General features: G+C 38.6%; 2 protein-coding genes across 2 annotated transcripts; one reads left to right on the top strand and one right to left on the bottom strand.

Annotated features, from left to right (window-relative positions):
• Nucleotides 1-228: 228 nt before the first annotated feature.
• Nucleotides 229-663, bottom strand: LOC145772422 (zinc finger MYM-type protein 6-like). Its single transcript, XM_082584300.1, has one exon. The coding sequence runs from the start codon at nt 661-663 to the stop codon at nt 229-231; it is 435 nt and encodes a 144-aa protein (XP_082440426.1).
• Nucleotides 664-1,222: 559 nt separating this feature from the next.
• On the top strand, nt 1,223-3,558 carry LOC145772421 (uncharacterized). Its single transcript, XM_082584299.1, has 5 exons — nt 1,223-1,487; nt 1,823-1,972; nt 2,298-2,345; nt 2,756-2,848; nt 3,488-3,558. The coding sequence occupies exons 1-5, from the start codon at nt 1,295-1,297 to the stop codon at nt 3,556-3,558; spliced, it is 555 nt and encodes a 184-aa protein (XP_082440425.1). The 5' UTR covers nt 1,223-1,294.
• The last annotated feature ends 13,916 nt before the right edge of the window (nt 3,559-17,474 follow it).

The raw sequence follows: 17,474 nt of genomic DNA, 5'->3' as shown, positions 1-17,474 counted from the left end.
TCATCAGCTTCTTGATATCGGGTTCCAGTTTGGATAGGAACAATCTTAAGTCTCCCCGTCTAATTATGTTAAGACGGTTTCTTTTGTTATCTAGCAGCGTTTTCACGGCATTGAAAGCACGCTCCACTAAGTATGAGCTGGGAAAGGCAATGAGAAAATCTTTGACCCGATTCCACACGTGAGGGTATTTCTCTTTGATTTGGTTCTGTAGCCAAAACGATTAATAAGCTACGAGATATTGAACTTCGGTTTGAGTGCAAAATCGCTTTGCAATGTTGTCAATTCCTCCTCAAGAATTCCATGTTCGGAAATATCACAGAATGGGTCGATTATCCAGTCAGGGATTTCTAACTGGACTACATCCTGGAATCGAACTCCCATGTCTTTATGTACTTCTTGAAGTTGATTGCTGTATGTCTTTACACCAACATCAGATATGCCTTTGTCACTGGTATCAAGTTGATGTAAGTTTGAGAATTGGAAAAATTTTCGTCTAATTAAATTTCGCTGATAGGCTACAACATGAGAGCTTATTTCGTTACCCTGAAGGGATAAATTAAATTCATTAAACTTGGAAAATATGTCTGACAAGTAGGCGATATCATTTCTCACAACCGGGACATCGAATAAAATCGTGCAAGGGAATTTCTGTTGGAAAGCCATTGTACTTCGGTGTTACGGTGTGGAGTAGTAAGCGCTCAAACGCTTCATCATTCTCATTGCACAATTTTTTGAATAAGCGTGTATTCTGAACGTGCGCTTTAATTTTATTCGCTGCTTTGATGACAGTCTATGAAGACGAACGCTAGATCAAAATACTCTCGGATTTGGGTAGTCGCAGTGCTTCAAAGTAAGTCATGCGTTACGACCTCAACTAACTTGTAAGGCACTGCGAAGCGACGTTGCCAATATAATTGCCACAATATTTGCCGCAGAGCTCTTATAGTCACCGTCTTCTTTTGTATTTCTTTGAAGCGAAACATGATAAAAAATGCTTTGCCATCCTCTTCTTGTAACTTCCTTGATTTACTCTCAGCGTCCCCCAATCGCCCACTTTATAGCGAGCGCCGCCTTCGTGGTCGCAAGCGACCCCAGGGGGGCGATGGCGCCTACTTTGGGAACCACTGACATAGCACAAAGAAGACAATTACTTTTTTGCATTGTTATGTAAATTTATTGTGCTATTACATTGCAGTTGTAAAGTTGAAGTCTTGTGAAACAACCACATTAAATTTGAAAATTGAATTAATACACCAAAAAACTTTCAAAAGTTTAGCAATATCTTCTATGTAAGATGGCCCAAGCAAGTCCAGGTGTATTGGCAACCTTGCATGGAACTCCAGACAAATGCAGTTTAAAAAAGGTGAAGTTGGTGATTGTGGAGATTCTGGAAATGAAAGAATCTGTGACAACAATAAAGCGCTGTAAGGATCTGAAAGGGAATATCATTTCAGGAAAACTTGAAGTTGTGCTCAAATCTGAAAATGGTAAAAAAATCCTAGTAATAGCGTTTATCTAACTTCTTATCAATACTACAAACTATGCCCAAAAATGATAAATACCATACAGGATGATTATATTTAAAATATAAATAAAATACAATAGAGTGGTTTTAAGTGTAGACTATTTTTATTTATGATGCACTCAAGGCTAATCGTACATTCACACATATCTAGTCTCTTTATATCAAATATAGTTATTACTATTTGAATCCTTAACAGCCTGTTTCACCTATGCGGATCATCAGAAGTTCTTATTCAAATATAATTGTTTTTTGGTGATATGTGTCAATTTTATGTGAATAACGCAAAAAATATTTTAGACCTGCAGAAACTGCTTCAACAAGATGTGATCGATTATGAAGATAATGACAATTTGTATTCACTGAAAGTTACCAGGTCTAGACCTGGAACTAGTTTAAATGCTCCTTCCTTCGAAAAAAAAGGTTTGGTTCAAAGTCCACGTGCTATGGGTAAGGACAGAATCTTTGAAGAGTAGGCTACTGCATTTCTGCATATGTTGAAAATCTTTCGTTAAAAAAATTTGTAAAGTTTGTGTTTCACGTTTTAAGAGTAGCCAAACTTACTATGTTTTTTGATAGCATTATGAGTAGTCTACCGCACAACAAGTTGGGACCAAATAACTTCTTGTCTACATAAAATGAAGTCATAAATGTAATGAAATTGTTTGATCATTTAATGATAACTTGTAGTTTTGTTGTCACTTTTATTTGCTCATTTTAGAAAAGCATTTCAAAGTTTCACCGCACAAATCTAAAACTATTGATGCAAATTCAGAATCCTCAGGTGATACCAGCAGTTCCGAGGAAGACATAAAAAAAACAAGTAAATTTTATATGGTTTCATTCACTCCGAAAATTGGCAATTAAAAAAAAAAATCCAGTAATTCGTTTCTGGTTTCCTTATATCATTAGCTCCTTACAGATGGCAATGTAACTGAGCGTATTCTTAAATTTTATTTGACTATGTTTAAAATATTAGGTTTACTGATTGTGCTTCTTTAGTATACAAGTGAGTAAATGTTTTCTTTTGTTCCAATTCAACTGTTTGTAGGTACATCAGCTTGCAAAGCCCAATTTTAAAATAGTTTCAATGCAATCTTCTAAAGTGGATTAATGTGTTTTTATGTAGTTTGTATATAGTTTTTAATGTTAGTTGTATTTTATCCCACCAATCTGTTTGCAATAGCTAGACAACTTTTGTGCTTCAGCTTTATGCTCATATCTTCATTTCAGAATTGAAATCTGGATTTGGTAAGTTCAAAGGAAAATCTGCAGCTGAAACTTCTTCTGATGATGACACCACTTCGGAAGACGACATCAAATCTGGTGAGCCTATAGGTTAGGGTGCATCATCTGCCCTTTTTCGTTTAAATTTTGTTCTGCAGTTGTCAGAAGTGTTCCTTTTGTCAAAGTAAACACACCTGTGAAGTTTTATGCGAAATGATTTGGATCTAGGGGTACAACATCGCGAATGAATTTTTAACATATAGACGTCGAGCGAAAAATGAGAAAACCCTAGTTTCAGATGGCATGTCTGTGGTACACATATGTACCGTTAGTCCAAAAGCGTTAAATCACTCATTTTAGGGTTTTTCTATCTAAACTGCACACCTTTTGATCATTTTATTGCAAAAAAATATTCGTTGAACTTTATCTAAACTTTAGCATTCACTGTTTTGGTCACAAAACACCAATAAATGCACATTGTTTTGCCGAATTTGCAAAATTCTGTATTTTCCGAATTGAAATAACACAGTTCGAAAAGGCACAGTTTCCTGTTCAACTAAATATGCAGTATCCATTGAACATTGTTGTTTATTTCCTTCTTCCGTAAATTCGGCACTGCCGATAGCTGCCTTCAACAGTCTGCAGAACAGTTTGGAATCTCTGTTCAGACTTTGCCGATGAAAGATAGTCGCCTCCAAGCTTGACGCCCCGTTCAGCTACATCATTCACTACTCTCAGCTGCCTTACAACTGTGCAGCAAGCTGCATATGAAGGACATCTGTCTCACTGAAGAACATCTTCGTCCATGAAACTTGTACAATGGCCAAGCTTTAGTGCTGCAAAAAGGAACCAGGAATCTTCATTGATTAGATCAGCCAACTTCGTGGCTGGCAACACTGGAATCAACCTTGGCTTTCCAAAACCTTCTCCAAATCTTTTTAATGGCTGTCTGAAACTTTTCATTTTCTTTAATATTGCTCTTACAATTGCTGCTTTCTCAGCTGGCAGTGTCTTGAAGCTGAAAAGGGCAAAGGGAGCAAGTTAACCCAGACAAGTACCATGTGTGTAGCATGAAATACTTGAGCGCTACTTCTGCTACTAGCTTGTCTTCTTCTTTGTATTGGTGTAAGACTTCAATAAAGCGCAAGTCATTTGTTGGTGCATTGACTTGGCAGTTTGGCACGGTGCTAAAAAACCAGTACCAGCCATAGCACGACAAGATAAATTTGACAAGACGTTTAAACTTTGCAATTTGAATGTAATACACCATTTGCACGTCATGAACCAGTATGTCTGATAGAAAGCAAAGGGATAAGTGTTCAACCATGTCGGAGTCGGTGTTTTTGTAATAGCAAAGTACTAGATGCATAGTTGCTTGGGGGTGTGTCCAGTGAAAGCCCTGGATTTCATTTTGCACACGAAAGAAATAATTCTCTGAAAAGTCCATTGCAATCAAAACTTCACCTTCTTGCAAATTTTCTTTTCTGGACTTGTAATATTTTGATTGTGCTTTGGACACATAACTATGTGGAAGAAGTTAGACCAGCATCTCAATCAAGCTTTCTATGAAATCCGAAACACTCGTGGTCATCGTAACAATTTCTGCTCTATCAACTGTCGTTCACTGTTCAAAAGTGATGTCTTCATAATGATCCTCAAACAGCGAGTTAAGGTAGCTTCTCAAAACTTCTAAAGATGGACATTGGTCACACTTGCAAAACATGCATTCTCTTGAGGTAATATCACAGACCATTAAAGAAAGCAAGTCTTTGTAAGATTCTGCCAAGTTTCCCGCCTCTATCAGTAATTTAGGATTCTCATGAATTAGACAAACACAAACTAAATGGGTTCCGGAAGTTTCTGCCAAAACGCACCATTTTGGTCTTAATGTGCAAAATTTTGACAAACCAATTTTCATATCTGGTTGTCTCTTTTTAAACTCCTGATACAACTCATTTAGTGTCACCAAAACCAATCTTTTTTGTTGATAGCATTTTTTGCCCACACACACTTTATCCTTTTGACCTGGCAGTAACCTATTAAATTCATCATCTTCATGGAACTTCAAAACAGAATCAATAATGTGGTTGAGGTTTTGGTGACACTAAATGAGTTGCATCAGAAGTTTAAAAAGAGACAACCAGATATGAAGATTGGTTTGTCAAAATTTTGCACATTAAGACCAAAATGGTGCGTTTTGGGAGGAGCTTCCGGAACCCATTCAGTTTGTGTTTGTCTAATTTATGAGAATCCCAATTAACGTTGTAACTGTACTGTTGTATAAGACGTTGTAACCGGTCACGGAATTGGTTTTACCGTCTCCCCTCAGTCAGTTGTTTAAACTGTGCTACCTATCCTTCCTTCACTTTATAAAATACATGGTACACTTACTATAGCAAACTACATCATTTCTACTCAAATATCCCACTTCATATTTGGAAGCTAGAAAGCCAAAAAAATTACCTTTCATTTAAGCCAAGTTGCAGAAAAATTGAAGTAGACTGTTTTTTGCTATAGGCGATCAAAGTTTCATCATGCATGACTGATCACAAATAGTCATGTGTGAAACTAGCCACTTGGTGGCCTATAGTGATATAAAAACAAATAAACAATATATCTTTTCAGAATCTCATTACTTTGGATAACTCATATGCATTGGAATTTTCAAGTTACCATTTGAAACACCTTCATAATAGGTCAAACGAAATTTGCAGTTAAATTTTATGCATGGCGATCACGAAAAGGGCCAATTTTCAATCGCCGATATCTCAAAAAGTAGTGGGCCGATTTTGGTAAAATTGGTATCACTTTTCTCAGAATTGCACTAAAATTCCACATATGAAATTTCATAAACATCTACGGCATATGGTTCAACAACTGTACCAGTAGCCATGGAATTACCCCAAAATAACAAAAAATGACATAATTTAATTCAATTGTGGTACCCCTAGATGTTAATGAATTCTTCTGAAAAGTTTCACATTTTCAACAATCATAAAAAGGAACATTTTAATCCACTGCAGAAAACCAAACAAAAAATGAGGGGCAGATGATGCACCCTACTATAGGTGTTTACCTTCTCTCTTTCTGTCGCCAATAAAGTTTTATCAGTTTTTATCCACACCAAACTCCCTCAATAGCCATCCTTCAGGAAAGCACAAAATCTAGGTCAATGATCAATGACGATATCACAAACAAGTCATATACAGTGTGAACATTACACAGTGTGTAAACTGTCAAAGGTGATAGCCATGCTGTGATTCGTAATTTAACCCTATCTGGTATTCGTTCCAAAGATGCTCGAAAAGCACGAGACGTGGCCATTTAAGCCCTCCCTGATTAATGGCTTATAACTCAGCCGTTAAATATCGCACATTTGAGAAAATTGACATCCACATACTGTAGTCAAATGCTTTTATTTTGTATTGCAATTATTTGTTTTCGAAATTAATGCTTAGTCTGTGTATTCTGAAAACATATGTTGCAAAAAATCTCTAAAAGCGCAAATTTTGCTGGCATTTAGTCATTTTATGTCCGATTTTGTTCGTTCGAATTTTAATTTAGATGATTTGTAAACATTCAAAAAAACACTTTGAAACAAATTATTTTTTCCAACAATAAATGCAGTATTTTTCATGCTCATACTATATCAAGCGGTTTTGAGATTATTGTGAAGAATTGGTTCTCCGCGGGGGGGTGATGGCTGCTTGGCATCGTAGTATCTCTCATGACAAATCAAGATAAATGAAAACATAAATTAGTTGTCGCGATCCCAGCCAGCAAATCAGTTTTTTTTGCACTTATTCAACGTTCGCAGATAGATTTTCTGGTTGAAAAAACTCTAGTTTATCACATTCTTTCCCAGCCAACAAAATTGGTCCTTTTTACATTTTTTTGACGTCTGCAAACGTCGAATGATTGTTGAAAGTGGTTGATTTAGTGGCTGGGTTAGAAGTATAGTTAACACGATTTCCAGTCAGTTGTTTTGTCAGGCGTTTCATTTCATACTGTAGTGTGTAGCTTTCATTTCAACCTGCCAATATCTTTAAGAATCAGAAAAAATAAGCTTTTTTTTGTTACTTTTCAAATAGCTAAACGTTGAAACCATATAAAAGCCAACTTTTCTGCCTGGGCTGCTGCTTTTTTCTAAATTTGAGTCTGGCAATGTCGAGACAATGTAAGAAAAGTTAATTTTACTTTTCAAGATTCAAAATGAAATGTACCTCAAGTCTGGATCAACACATATCGAATGATCGTGGAGTTATGAAAAATTCAGTTTACAAGCATTTAGCGAAACACAATGCTCGCTATTCTGTATAGTGAGTACTGAGTAGTCAGGTATAGTGCTGACGCCAGGAAGATCGCTCCTTCTAAACCAGGGCTTCCCGATTGGAGGTGCCCGCACCCTCTGGGGGTGCGAGTAGCTGTTGCTATACCGTATATAGAGATGGATTTTGTTTAACGAAGGAGGTTGTGATTACCTCTCAGAGCATTCTATGTTGACCTATACACTACAGCACAATGCACAACAACAAGAAAATACCACCCACAAGTTGCTGATAACAAAAAGGCTGTGGTCAGAACGTTACGTGATTGGTGGCGGGATAATGCGATTATATTGTGTCAGCAATTTGCTCATTGATTGCAATTGTTGCTCGTATTGTTTTTCTTATCGTAGACATTGAGAAAGAGCGCGTTTTAAGCGAGAACGAAGTTTTTCACGTTGTAATTGACTTACCAAAAGGAAAGTGTCAGCTACTAGTCGAACAGATAATTACAAAGAGGCAGGAGAAAAGTCAAAGGTCTTGATTAACACTTTGCTCCTCAAAGGGAGGCCAGATTTGGCCCCCCCCTCATATTTCCTTTAATTATTTGAAGCACAGTAACGCCATGCACTTGGTTTTTCTTGACTTTTCCTAAAATTGCCAGGCGGATCTGATGATATTAAATTTGATGCTAAAAGTTGTGTAGTTTTCTTGTAAATTCAAGATTTTGGTGAATTTTTACTATTTCTAGCTAACTTCCAGCAAAGCGTGAAATGGATTACATTGCGATGACAAGCCATAAGCTCATAATTGCTTCGTGTATCGATATGCGCGAGCAGAGAGAAGCATCCTCTTGCTTTCTTTTGTTTGGTTTGACCTCAATAATACAAAGCGCGTTATTTCTTATGCTACAAAGAAAAGCCAGTGATCGCAAAGCTGTTAATTAGAAACAATAATAGCAAGCTTTTTTGCGTTATCAGCTCTACAAAGAAGAATAGCAATCCACGATCAAAATAGTAGGCTATGGAGGCCACAAACTATTCAAAACAGTTGTTTCAAGCAGATAATATTCATTGACGAATAAAAAACGTTACAATAAGAAATCTTCTCTTGGATAAAGACACGAAAACCTGGTTTCGAAATAAACGTTCTATGGAAATGCTCTCATTGACAAAACTTGCAATTGAGGAAATGTATCACTGCAAATGCTTTTGGGAGAAGCCGGAGAAATAGCGTTTTTGCAAACAGTAATTGTGAGATACACTCAAAATTATGAGATAGGCTCCCTTTACACGTAGCAGCTAACTCGATGGCGTCCCTTCACTGCTTTATGTCGCCTACTTGTTGTTATGTCCTGTATTTTTGTTTCACAGTGCACTGTGTTTTGTTCCAAAGAGCGCAAAATAAAGATGATAATGCCTCATCTACATTACAAAATATTTTGTAATGTAGGCCTACAAACAAAATGTACAATGTACACAATGTACATTACAAAATATTTTGTACTGTAGACGAGGCATAAATTTAGGCGTCACATAAGACAAACAACAAATCAGCTTTCTTCATCATTGATTCAACATCTGAATACGTTGCGCCAATGTATAAGAGGCCGGCTATTGTGAAGACCCGCCATTTATAAACGATCCGATTATACCAAAAGTGGGACAAACTAGTGGATCAAAGAATGAATAAATAATGCTGAGAAAACTAAATCTAAGTGACGAACAATACCGATGTCTTCATTTATCTTGGAAAAATGCTGCCTAAACTTATCAACAAAAAATACAGTAAATAACGGCAAGGATCCCGAAAGCAGAATTTGCTCGACTTTGGCATGAATTTAGTCAGACATCTACAGTAATAATTCCACACATGATACATAATAATCAACCTGGTTCAAGGCGATTTGTGTAACAGTTTAGGGGAAGACACTACTTGAAATGATGCACCACACAAAAGATTTTCAATGAAGACTGAGTCTAAAAACCGATGTGGATAGTGCTGCACAATAACTTCAAGTTTAGGACAGAAGAGGCACAAAATATCACGATAAAAATAAAGACCTTGTGGGAAATTTTCGAGAATCATAACACGATGCAAATACCATAAACGCTTAGTTTGCATGCTGCTCTAAGCTGGCCGGCAACCACAAAGGTAGACAATAGCCTACAGGCAGTTTATAATTCGATAACAGCGCAATAAACATTATAAATACGTAAACCGACAATTTTCTTTTACAAACGTTTTACGTCTAATAGTAAATTTTCCCCCAACAATTTTTTGTGAAGCACTTGCAAACCACGGTTTTGTAAAATAATTCATCATTATTATTTTTTACTTCTCGGATATTGTAAAACGTCATCAGCAAAATCACAAAAAAAATTTCATTACTTCAATGTAGTAGGCCTAAGAATTTTTTATAGAATTGTAGCCACGTTGTTTCAACAAAGAAGACATTTTTTAGCAATGTAAAGTTATAGAAAATAATTTGCAATCATGCAAATGGTTGGAAAGAATCTAGGAAGTCTTCTCACAATCTGGCACAAAATGATTATGTTTATTGTATCTCAGTAAAATGTTTTTTTTTGGCCAGAAACATAATCACTGCCTTGCTGACGTTGTCACTTTTACGCGTATTTTTAGTGCTTCAAACAATAAGGACCCAGTCAGCAATCCAGTTCTTTTACATTGATTCAACATTTGTAAACGTTAAATTTATGTAGATTTGCTGACTGTGGGTTATTTCACATTTCCTTTGTTTACGCATGTTCCTCAATTCGCTGTTGCATTATTTCGACGCTGGCTGACTAAAAATGTATTTTCAAATTGATTGACACAATCTTCAATAAAAAGTGAGCTTCGAACTTAGCTTTGTTGATGTAAATGCTGTATTTTTTGTGGATGTAATTTATGAGTCATGTTTATAAACACCCGTAAGCGAAATGACTTATGATGTGGCCTGCATGATATTTGTGTTGCGACTTGACACAAATCCACAATTTCAAAAGCACCTAATTTGAACTTAGAAATTTCAGATTATTTCAACAACTTGTTCAATTATCTTCTTTCTACTAAAAATATTCATTCTACAAACTCAATTGTAGACCTAAAATACACAAACGAAGATGTAAACAGCTATTCAAGCAGGCTAAGGTGTTACTTATGAGAAATTTGGTTCCATAAAACTAGAAGCTAGCCATGAGTTTCGGAATGCATTAGTTTAGGATAAAAATGTAAGACAACAAACGCAGTTTTGTTTTTTCAAATTCGTGTAACAATATTACTCTGATTGTAACTATTTTAGAATCAGTGAGTAGCTTACAATAAGATTTGCTCGCAAGTCGTAAATTCTAATCAATGCAATGATTCGGCACACCGCACACACACTTCGTGCGTTCGATCGAGCTCTTTGTTATTTAGAAGTTTGCATGAAATCGGATTAGCACGGTAATTAAATAGCGGCGAGTTAAATCAAAATTGTCGTTTTTGGGTACCTTTGCAAAAATTGAAATATCAAGTTTAACATATAAAATTTTAAAATAATGAGTTTTCAAACTTATAGACAAATGATTTGTTTTCACACCAGTGCAACTTCTGTTGAAATAGCATCAGCGGATAACTCGTAACAGCTGATTGAATTTGATCCAAAAACGGCCCCCCCTTGAGCAGTTAACTTCCAAAAAAACGTTGAAAAGCAAAGGGTTAACGCCATTGTGTTCTCAGTTTGTGTTATTTCTTTATTTATTCGCTTTTGCATTTTGTGTGATTGCGTTGTTGAAGGCTGCCCCTTTTCCTATTCGTTAGCCATATAAAGGCCGGTGAACTGCTTTTCTGCGTTTTTTTTCGTACGTATTTTGAATTTTTTTCAGAACCACTCCGCTTCAATCAGGGGGTGCGAGATTGGCTTTATCAATCCCATGGGGTGTGGGGTCATAAACGAATCGGGAAGCCCTGTTCTAAACGGTACATGTCATGAATGGCATGACATACATAGTTTCAACATGTGGTTTGTGCACAAAGGCATATTGCATTTGCAGCAACGATGAGCATTGAGCAACTTTGCCGGGATTATTTCTTTTTTTGAAATAACCCGTTCCTCTGATGTCTGCACGTATGGCACAACGCTTTTTGGATGGCTGTGGTTGATGATTCGGTTGTGATTAGCCCTGTTTTTCTTTTCAGAAGTAGCAAAGTGTAAATTAATACTAAAGTAACGGATCATTCCTAGTTGCTAAAGTTTGCTTTTTATCTTTTGAATACGTCAAATTTTTGTAAAAACTGGTCAACTTTACTAGTCCAAATGTGTGACTGATGACTTGACTCGCGGTTGGCTGCGGCCACTATGTACACAATAGCAAAAGCAAAATGAGTCATTTCGAGGCCGATTGCCACAATATAGGAATTTAGACAAAATTTTTGAACAACCTGTGACAAAATGCTTATTGTGAACCACATAATGTTCCAAAAATAACCAAATCAGGTTGCGAAAAACGCTGTGCAGTGCAAGTTCGTGGACAACTCTACTCTAGCGTATTTTGTTTTAGCATTTACGTTTAAGAATTAGCATAATTCATCTCAAACGCAATTTAAGAATGTACTTTCAACAAACAGCGTTTGCATCTTTGTAGTTAGTGCAGTGGGCAACTATCCTTTGCTCTCACAAATATCAATTAAAATTGTATTGTATATATGAGACAACGTTTTCAACTTTTATTGAGACGAAGACAAAATACAGGTCAAAACTTACTGTGGACTATGATTTGCGAGTTGGTCTGTCACAAATATAGCTTCGAGAGTTGATAAATTGTAGAGTAAGAAGCTAGTTTTCTGAATAAATTCCAGGACAACTGAGGCAAGGAAACTTTTTCTTGACTTCAGACGCCTGTGCGCTAGAGTCTGGCCATACAGTGGGTGTCTCAAATCCATGTCCTGGCAAAAGCTTTCCTCCTTGCTGGTCACGCTTCTTCTAATGTTGGGGGGAGCGATTCCAGACAGAATGTGCAACGACGTGATGTTGGTTGATTTGAGACAACCTGTAATCAAACAGCAGCTTTGGTTCAATATGGGGTCAATTTTCTTGGCATGTGCTGAGCGTTCCCATACTGGGCAAGCATATTCTGCAACCGAATAGCATAAGGCTAAAGCAGTTGATCGTATGGTATCAGAGAGGGCACCCCAATCAGAGTTTCCGAGTTTCTGTACAATATTATTTCTAGAAGCCACCTTGGATCTTACTTTTTCGATGCGGGTTTGAATGTAAGGGACCTATCTAGTTTGACACCCACGTAGGCTATGTGGGATTGACACAGTGTGCCAGTTGGGTTCCACTCCAGGAAATGTTTAGTTGGCGTGATGCATCCCAGGATCTAAGTTGGAATGCGCAGACTTTGGTTTTATTGGGGTTGGCACGCAGGTGGTTGTCCGTGTAATATGTTGTCAGCCCACCCAGAGCAGGCCTAGGTTGGATCGATTTAAGTGGGTAAAACACTTTTTTTCTCATTTTGCTTAGCTTGGGGTTGGAAAACTTGCCATAGGGTGTATAGCACATAGTGTAAAAAATTTTTTTCGATCGAACAAATTTTTGATCTGCCACCAGCCACTTGAAAATTTACTATTTTCTACATTAGTGTGGATCAATTTAAGGGGGTGTAAAACTTTTTTCCTCATTTTACTCAGCTTGGGTGGCCAAAACTTGCCAATGGGTACGGTATATGGAACACTGTGCTAAAACTATATTTCAATCAAACAAATTTTTGCTCCTGCAAAAATACGTGCAAATGTATTTGAATTTGACATTAGCATAGAGTTTTATTGCAATGCAATGGAAATGATGATATGCATCAAACTTCCTCGCTTTAGATGAAATAGTCAAGTTTCGATTCGAACTTGGGCATTTCTTGTCGTGATTCAATGCGTGAGCGTATAAGTCCATCTCGCGAATTAACCCCTCACACCGCCGCTGAAGCTTCTGTCACCAACTTGACGCACCTTTCCACCACTTGCGTGTGACACAGAAATCGAGGAAATAAAAGCTCTGGAGTGTCCTTAGCTGCAATCATGTCTCCTAGTTTTTGGTCTCTCATATTTCTTGTCACAGGAGGCTCGGTGAGATCGAGAACCTGACAGTCAACCATATCGTAGTATTCGTTGGCGTCAAACTTTATGGGCGGAATGCAGAATCGTCGCATTGTTCTCTATTCGCGATGTCTTGATCGAGCATTCTGAATTCACTTAAGTCCAAGCTCACGGATTATCTGCCTCTCATCTGTGATCATGGCCAACGTAATGTTTTCTGAGTGTGCAAAGTATTCATTTCTCTGGAGAACAGTATCGTGTATTTGCATTAGACATGTACTTGCACATCTGGATGGACTAACAGCTGGACCACGTGAATTTTCCTGTCCCCTTGGATAAGCTCCTGCTTTGTGTATGGAGCATCTTCCCAAAAAGTTCGAGAATATTCGTCTTCTTGCGTTTGAGACCGCCGCAGATCACGTTGTTACATAATTACATATGCAGGACATTGGTAGATAATGTGTTATGCAGTCTGAGATTCTGAGGCACATGCACAAGATGGTGAGTCGGTGAGGCCCCATTGAAACATGTTGCTGTTGAAATGGCCCACCCCAGTCAGCAAGCAATTGACCTTCACCCATTCCTTCCGAGGTTGTTCTGCTCCGCCTGGAGTGTTGGTATTGGGAGGAACTGTGAATTGTGTTGGTCTCGCAACTTCTCTCCATTCACTGTTCCAAACTTCGGTAATGTGGAAGTTGGACTTGCAGATATCTGCAGCATGTCCGGAAAAGGGGCGTCAAGATTTCAAGCGCTGGGGTTTTTGAGGGTGCGAATTTAGGACAATCTGGTTGAGGAGGGGGTCATCCCTTGACATAGCTTCTAAAAATAGACTGCGTACGTGATTTTCCCTACGCAGTCTACCTAGGGCGATGCCGGATAGCACAGGCAAAAAGTCGGTGGGAGTTGGAAGCAGGCAACCAGTGATTATTCTCATGGTGGTGTGTGCGCTGCGGCACCAAGTGGGGGAAGCATATTCGGAGGTGCTGTAAACAAGTGCAAGAGCACTTGTACGGAGTGCAGATGTACTAGAACCCCAGGATGTTCCAGCTAAGCATCTCAGAAAGTTGTTGCGTGCTGATAGCTTAGCATGTAGGGCTTCAGCATGGTGTTTGTATATTAATTGTCGATCGAGATTCACTCCTAGGAAGGTGGGGCACGGGTTGTGTAGGAGTGGGTTTCCGTTGAAACTGACAATGGGCGCGTATCTTCCATGTTGCAAAGGTGAAAAGGTGTGACAGTGATCTTGCCAGGCTCAGTTTCAGCATCCAAAGCTTCAGATAGTCTGCGATTTGGGCCATGTCATCTGTAAGTGCTTCCTCTACCACATGCCAGTACTTGTCAGAATGGAGTAGTGCCAGATCATCAGCATAGCCGTACTGGTGTGACGTAGTCTCTGGCATGTCACTGATGTAGATGTTAAATATAGTATAGGGGATAACCATCATCCTTGCGGAACACCGTTTCTTAAGCGGCTGGGCCGGCTGCACTGCCCATCACTCGTCTTCAGCAAAAAGGTCCGATTTGCCAGAATGTTGGCAAGAAATCGCACTACCTTTTTGCCTGGGATCATGCGGAGGAGCTTTAGGGTTAGCCCTTGGTGACACACAGAATCATAGGCAGCAGTGAGGTCTACCAAGATTACTCCTGCTTTGTTGCCCTTCTCGAAACTTTTCTCTATATCCTCGGTCAGCTTGACTGCTTGATGAGTCGTAATCGTACAGCGTCCGTGCCGAAACCTAACTTGTTCTTTTGGTAGTTGGAGATCGACAACTGTCTCGACTCTAGTTAGCAGGAGCCGTACCACGATCTTGTATGGGACGCAGAGTAGTGATATTGGACGATAGCTCTTGAATCATCAGCTGGCTTGTTTGGTTTAAGTAGTGCCACTGCAGTTGCTTTTCGACAGATTTTAGGTATGGCCTGGAGGGTCAGGCAAGCAGAATAGAAGCTTTTCAACCATGTCAAACATTTGGGACCATAGTGCCTTAAGAATTCTGGAGGGATATTATCGGGCCCTTGTGCTTTCCCACTTTTAACTTGACTGATGCAAGTTCTCTGGTGCTGAAGGGGGCTGACAAATGGCCATCTGAGCTTGGGGAGTTCCAGAGCCAGCTGCATTCCTGCTTCACTGCAAGGGCGTGCTTCTTATTTGCCACTTTACATTTGCCATTGGTAGTGATAATCCGTGAGCTTGGACTTAAGCTAATTCAGAATGCTCGATCAAGCCATCGTGAATAGAGAACAATGCGACGATTCTGCATTCCGCTCATAAAGTTTGACGCCAACGAATCCTACGATATAGTTGACTGTCAGGCTCTCAATCTTACGGAGGCTCCTGTAACAAGAAACATGGGAAACAAAGAACTGCGAGACACGATTGCAGCTAAGGACACTCCAGAGCTTGTATTTCCTCGATTTCTGTGTCACACGCAAGTGGTGGAAAGGTGCGTCAAGTTGGTGACAGAAGCTTCAGCGGCGGTGTGAGGGGTTAATTTGCAAAATGGATTTATATGCTCACGCATTGAATCACGACAAGAAATGCCCAAGTTCGAATCGAAACGTGACTGTTTCATCTAAAGCGAGGAAGTTTGATGCATATTATCATTTCCATTGCATTACAATAAATCTCTATGCTAATGTCAAATTCAAATATACATTTGCATGTATTTTTGCATTTTAATCGATAAGTAATGGTCTGTTCTGGTTACAGATCAAAAATTTGTTCCATCGAAATATAGTTTTAGCACAGTGTTTTATATGCCCAATGGAAAGTTTTGGCTACCCAAGCTAAGCAAAATGAGGAAAAAAGTTTTACACTCCCCTAAATTGATCCACCCAAATGTAGAAGGAAATAGCAAATTTTCAAGTGGCTGGTGGCAGATCAAGATGTCGTCAGATTACATTCTAATTTTGCACAACTGTTTTTGGTAGTAATTGGCAAGTTTTCCAACCCCAAGCCAATAAAATTTTTATAAAAGGTGTTTTCACTCCACTCTACTCTACGTGAGTACACTCTCTGTGGAAGTGAAGTGTTTGTGTTGCGTTGTTATACACAAAACCTCAGCGTGTAGGAAGCTTCCTGTACCAAGATGGATTGGTTAGTCGTTGGTATAAATGTTGTACAAGATCGGGGCTAAAACACTTCCTTGTGATAGACCATTATTCTGCTGTCTCCATCTGATATATTTGCCACAAAAAGTAAAATAAAATAAACATAGAAACGGCGATTGCTAAGCAATGATTGTATCAGCTCAGTGAATCGAAAGTTCTCGGTGATATTGAGGATCTTTGATATAAAGATACGATGGTTGACAGTGCAATACGCTGCAGATAGATCAACAAAGACAGCTCCAGTGACGGAACCCTCTTCAAACCTATTCTTTATGTGCTGTGTTAGATTCAATAGTTGTCCTGTGCAGGATTTACCAGATCGGAAACCTGCTTGTTCATTAATGGTCTTTTGTGAGAGGTTGCAATCGGTTAAATATCAGCCTTTCAAACAACTTGAACAAATGACACAGCAAAGATATAGAACAAAAGTTTTTAGGGTCAGTTGGTTTTTTTCCTGATTTCAACAATGAAATAATTTTGGATTTTCTCTACAGCTTAGGAATTTGGTAAGAGCTGAGGCAGTTGTTGTAAACCTTTAGCAGCCATCCGAGAGCAATTGAACCAAAATGTTTAATTTGTTCAGTTCGAATCCCATCTAATCCAGCAGATTTACCTTGTTTCAGAAATTCAATGCCCTTCTTTAGTTCTTCAATAGAGAAAGGAGATGTTAGACAGGGGTCGCGTTCATTTTGAGGTCTTATTAGCAAGGGTTTAGACTGCTTTTTCATGCTATTTTTGCTTTGCCATTTAGAAGAAGTTGATGGGCAATTTGATTGGCATATACAGTGTAACAGTGGTCTGGTTTAGTGTAGTCAGTCGGCCAACAGCAATTTTATTGTTTTCCAGGCTTTCCGACTGCTATGAGACAGGATCTGTGGATTCGATCATATCTTGCCACATTTCGCTGGCGATAGCTGCCATCACGTTTTCTCCTGCTTCAACTGTAGAGTGAGAGAAAGGATCAGATTGGAACTTTTCTTTATAGTCTTCATAGAGGTCTGCTAAGTCTGAGTTCATACTAGGGATGTAACGTGTCCTACAGACTCTAAGAATGTTTTTTCTTGACGCTCTTTGTACAGCTTCTATAAAAGTTAGGGTATTTATCTGATGACGTATGTAAACTGGCGATGTGGAAGTCCAGATCTGAAGTAAATCCCTTCCAGTTAGTTTTTCGAAAGTTGTATCGTCGTTGATATGGGACATCTTTGGAGTGACAACTGCCTTGATTCGAAGACGGATTGGGCGATGTTGAGTATGTGGGATTAGATCTAATA

Source organism: Aplidium turbinatum, chromosome 6 (assembly GCF_918807975.1).
Source record: "Aplidium turbinatum chromosome 6, kaAplTurb1.1, whole genome shotgun sequence".
NCBI lineage: Eukaryota > Metazoa > Chordata > Ascidiacea > Aplousobranchia > Polyclinidae > Aplidium > Aplidium turbinatum.
The sequence above is the reverse complement of the archived record's forward strand: the minus strand, read 5'-3'. Positions and strand labels throughout refer to the sequence as shown.